Here is a 4,533-nt window from a genome sequence, read left to right on the forward strand (position 1 = left end):
CAGAAGATGGATAGCGATGAAATTTAAGACCAAATATGCTTATGAATATGATCACTTTTGCTAACAGTGAGACAACTTCTCTTATATTTAAAAGAAAAATTCTTCAGAAGTTGACAGTTTTCCTACCTGCTAACAGAGAGGAAAAAAATGCTTGTCCTATGTAGTGGGCTGTACTGCTCACTCACCTGTCCTGTCCATCACTTGGTTTAATCAGTGAAGTACTATTGTCAGCTGCTTCTGGGAAAGCTGATTAAAACAGATTAACTAGACAAAGCCAAATTTCTCTTATCCATTGTCCATTCTAAGCATGCATTTTTTTGTTACAGACAGAAGGATCTGAAAGGGCTGAGATACAGAAAAAATACAGAGGCCAATATAAAATTCAGGGTGCAGCAGTTGAATTGTATTCAGAGAAGTTCAAATTTAGGATGTGGCAAAAGCATTCAGGCAGGTTTCCAGCAAAGGTGTTCGATGGATCCACAGATCCATTCATAACCTTGTATTATTTCCAAATTCATCCATCCTTTCACAGAATCATCAAGGTTTGAAAAGATCTTTAAGATCATCAAGTCCAACCGTTAACCTGTCACTCCACTGTAACCCCTAAACCATATCGTCCAGTTCCAGGTCCAGACACCTCTTAATGCTTCCAGGGATGATGACTCCACCACCTCCCTGGGTGACCTATTCCTGTGCCTAACCACCTTAACAATTAAAAAAAAATTCCTAGTACTTATTCTGAATCTCCCCTGTCTCAGCTTGTGGCCATTCCCTCTAGTTGTCTCATTGCAGGCATAGCAGGAGAGACCATCCCCCACCTCAGGGGTGCAGTCACACCTGAGCCTCCTCTTCTCAAGACTAAAACCCAACTCTCTCAGGTCTTCCTCATACAACGTGTTCTTTGTAAAGACGCAAACATAAGCCTTTTGCTAGTATGCACTGTCTTTGAAGTCTGTCAAACAGCTTTGTCTAAGGCATTGCTTCAGACAGAAAGATCCTCTGTTGACAGAGGGTAAGGGCAGGTGAGAGGGGTGGTAGAGAACCTTGGGAAACACTAGTCAGTCCCTTCACAACTGGCAGTTTGGAGCTCTCATTCAAGAAGTCTATTGAGGAGAATTTAAAACTGAATTCCATTTGCCTTGGCCCAGAGAGGGACTACTTACAGCAATCTTCTCCTGTGATAAATATCTCTGACAGGGTGTGTTCATGACCTGTGTCGTGGGACTCAATCTTCAGTGTGAGATTAGCATTTAGGACCTGTTCATAAATGTGAGAAAAATTCCAATCCACTCAACAAAACAGTTCTCCTCAGTCAGCTCAAAAAACAGCTGAAGGTGTAGAGTGTATCCAGTTTCAAACTGCTTGACTTGTTTTAACTGCACCTTTCAGCAGTCCCAGCTGTATCCTGCAGGTTTAGAGCTGCTTCATGAACTCCCAAGCAGGCAGAACTCGGTAACTGAGTGTTTTATGGCATACATCACATCTAGATTGGTTTCTGTGGGATAAGCTTTTCTAGTAATTACCTGTGGAGGAACAGGCTGCCTGGTCAAGGCAGCAAAAAACATTATTTAATGAGAACTTTGACACAAATGGATTACTTCCTCCTACACAGCATTAACCAGGGTGTAACGACTCACTTTGTTGCTCATCTAGATGAACTGTTGGCCAGTGGAGAAGCGGAAACCTTTGACTTTGCTTTCATTGATGCGGATAAAGAAAGCTACAATGAGTACTATGAAAAATGTTTGCGCCTCATAAAGAAAGGGGGAATAATAGCTATTGATAATGTAAGTACTACAGTTGTAGTGGTAATAGCACAGGGAGTTACTGCTTTTGCCTTTGGGGAAGGAAAAGAAAAAGTCACAGTGGGATCCTAGTAATGTGATTTCTGACCTGCAACTGGGTTGCCAATTGTGACATGTTTGTTCCGTGTTATAAAAGGAGGCTTTTAAAATTCAACATAAACTCCTAAAGTAAGCTAAATAAAACACTAATATAAGCAAGGAATAAAACCCCATAGAAGTAAGAAGTAATGTGTTAAATTTATGCCAGTACATAAACGGCCTGTGATAACAGAAACATCATTTTTTTTTGTAATTCATTACAGAGAATGCTCTGTGTTATTCTGTTCTGTCTTACAGTGCATTTTATGCTATGTACAGTACTTACACAAGATCAAAAGTAGCACTTGTAATCAGTAACTACTAATAAGTTATCAATTATTAACTTTTTGTAGAAACAAAGATTGATGTTAAACTTCAGGCATCCTCAGATTTATGATGGCACCTGAATAGGGGCTTTTAAAAAAAACTATGTTTAAACACATCTTTTTTAATTTTGGCTTCTAATCTACAGTAGAAGTACAATTAGCAAATTCTATGGACTCCCAATCCCAATTACTTCTGAGAGTTCCATATCAGAGACCATTAGAAGTCTGAAATACAATAAATAATATCATTTTCTAAAAAAACATGCAGGACTTTTTCCAAAGCTTCCTTTGTGGTTCAGGAAACATACCAGAATGAATGAGGTGCATCACATCTCCTTTTTTCAATAGGTCCTTTGGAATGGAAAGGTGCTAAAACCAAGAAAGGATGACTTGGCAGCCCAGAGCATCCACCATCTCAATGAGAAGCTTCTCAGAGATGCACGCGTCAATATCAGCATGCTCCCGATGGGGGATGGAGTTACATTAGCATTCAAGTTGTAACTGGAGGAAGCCCAGCAGATGGGAAATAACAAGCAGCATCAAATCATCAGGAAAAATGCAGGTGGAGCAGTATCAAAAATGGTAATTTAACCTCTATCTCTGCTGGATAGCATAGCCTGGGAAGGTAGACTTTAGGAGCAGCAGGATCCTAAGGGCAGCTAAGTAGAGAAGAGAGACTTATTTTGGGATCTACTGTGATTTCTATCTTTAATTGTAATAAAGCAAATAAACTTATGTGAAGTTGTCCTTGTAAGAAAGTGGTTGGAAAAAATCCCCCTCTATAGAATGTCTGAGTTACAAGTGAGTCAATACAAGGAAGTAATTTTCTGTCGTAGAAGAGGCTATTGAGTAGCAGAATAATCAGTCCTACCATCAAAAGGAAAAGAAGTGGAGTTTACTAATGTTTATAGCCATAACATAAAAATGGATTTTTAATGAAATGACATCAAGGAGATTGCTAGCCTTCTCAGGCTACCGTATTGAAGCTCACCCCTTATCCCTGAAGGGTACTACATAACAAGCCTCTTTTAAAGCTTGCCAAAGGACAAACAATATTTCCAATTGAGAGCACTCCGAAACCTTTGTGCACAAGGACTGAGTTTGTTTAACCTCAGGAACAGCGCAGGTAGATTTTTTTGAAGGCAGAATGATGAAGAACAAATGGGAAAGCAGTAAACCGAAACAATTCTCCCTCCTTCCTTTCTCCCTCCCACTTACCCCCAAAGAAGCAATTTGCTAGGTGCTTGCTACCTAGAAAGCTGCAAGCACAGAGCATTGGTGGCAAGTCTACAGAAGGATTATGATTATATGAGGATGTAATACAGCTGTTAACTGGCTATTCAAATCATTACTGCAAGCAGAGATTCCTTTCCCTAGGCAGCATGTAACAACATTTCAGCCTAAAATTCTTATTACAGATAAAAATAATTATTGATTAAACAAGAAACAGAAACTAGCATTTTACAGACAAAAGCTGCACAGGTTACTGTTTGGGGGGACTGATACATTGGAAGGGTATCATGTATAGAGGAAAAAGATCTTTGGATTTGTTGACCTCTTGAAGGGAAAGCTGTGTCAGAGCTAAGAGGCTCCTTCTTCCATATGCTTAAATAATGCACTTGAATGACTCAAGGCACCAGAGGACAAAGATTTCAAGTCTCAGAATTGTTAAAACTCTCTTCTTGGCTCAGATTTTTGAAATTTCAACTGTGTGGCTTGGGTTCTGATAAGGGGCAGATGTTCAGGATATGGGTCTTGCCTGTCTCAGACACTTGCAGTATACTGCAGTGAGAGAGCAATGAAGAAAGGAAGGAAGCATTGCCTGATGGCTTCAGAGTGGGGTTATGACTGAGGAGATCTCAATTCTATTTCTGTCACTTCCACTTAAAACCCTGATTCAGCAGAGCATGTCAGGATGTGCTTAAGTACTTTGCTGAATTGAGGACTGACTGCTGTAAAGCAAAATCCATGTCTGGGAGAAGGCCAGGACAAGGTGCGTGTGGCCCTTAAATGAGATTTTAAATAGGGCATAATGTTTGTCTAATTTCTTTTTCTGAGTACAGTTTTACCCTCAGAGCTTCAAACCTCTGTGCATTTCATATTTCTTATCTGCATGAAGCAGGTAGCACCAAAGTCTTAATTGCTATAACAGCTCTCAGGTGGAGTGGCTAAAGGAGTGCACAGGATCATTATACATTTTCATGGAAAGCTTCTGGCCATGGTCTACATTACAGTTTTACTTTGTCAGTACACAACAAAAAAATCATAAGAGTTAGAAACACAAAATGGGACACTTAACAGCTGGGGCATCCTCAGATATTCCT

General features: G+C 39.9%; 1 protein-coding gene across 1 annotated transcript in view; it reads left to right on the forward strand.

Annotated features, from left to right (window-relative positions):
- COMTD1 (catechol-O-methyltransferase domain containing 1) overlaps positions 1-2,710 on the forward strand; it is a gene marked incomplete at its 5' end in the record, with an annotated part of 5,188 nt that extends 2,478 nt beyond the window's left edge. The window contains 2 exons of the mRNA XM_009083450.1: positions 1,654-1,787; positions 2,558-2,710. Coding sequence (XP_009081698.1) covers positions 1,654-1,787; positions 2,558-2,710 — 287 coding nt within the window. The remainder of the gene's footprint in view (positions 1-1,653; positions 1,788-2,557) is intronic.
- Between the last annotated feature and the right edge of the window lie 1,823 nt (positions 2,711-4,533).

The sequence above is a fragment of the Acanthisitta chloris genome, unplaced genomic scaffold (genome assembly GCF_000695815.1).
Source record: "Acanthisitta chloris isolate BGI_N310 unplaced genomic scaffold, ASM69581v1 scaffold10381, whole genome shotgun sequence".
Taxonomy (NCBI): Eukaryota; Metazoa; Chordata; class Aves; order Passeriformes; family Acanthisittidae; genus Acanthisitta; species Acanthisitta chloris.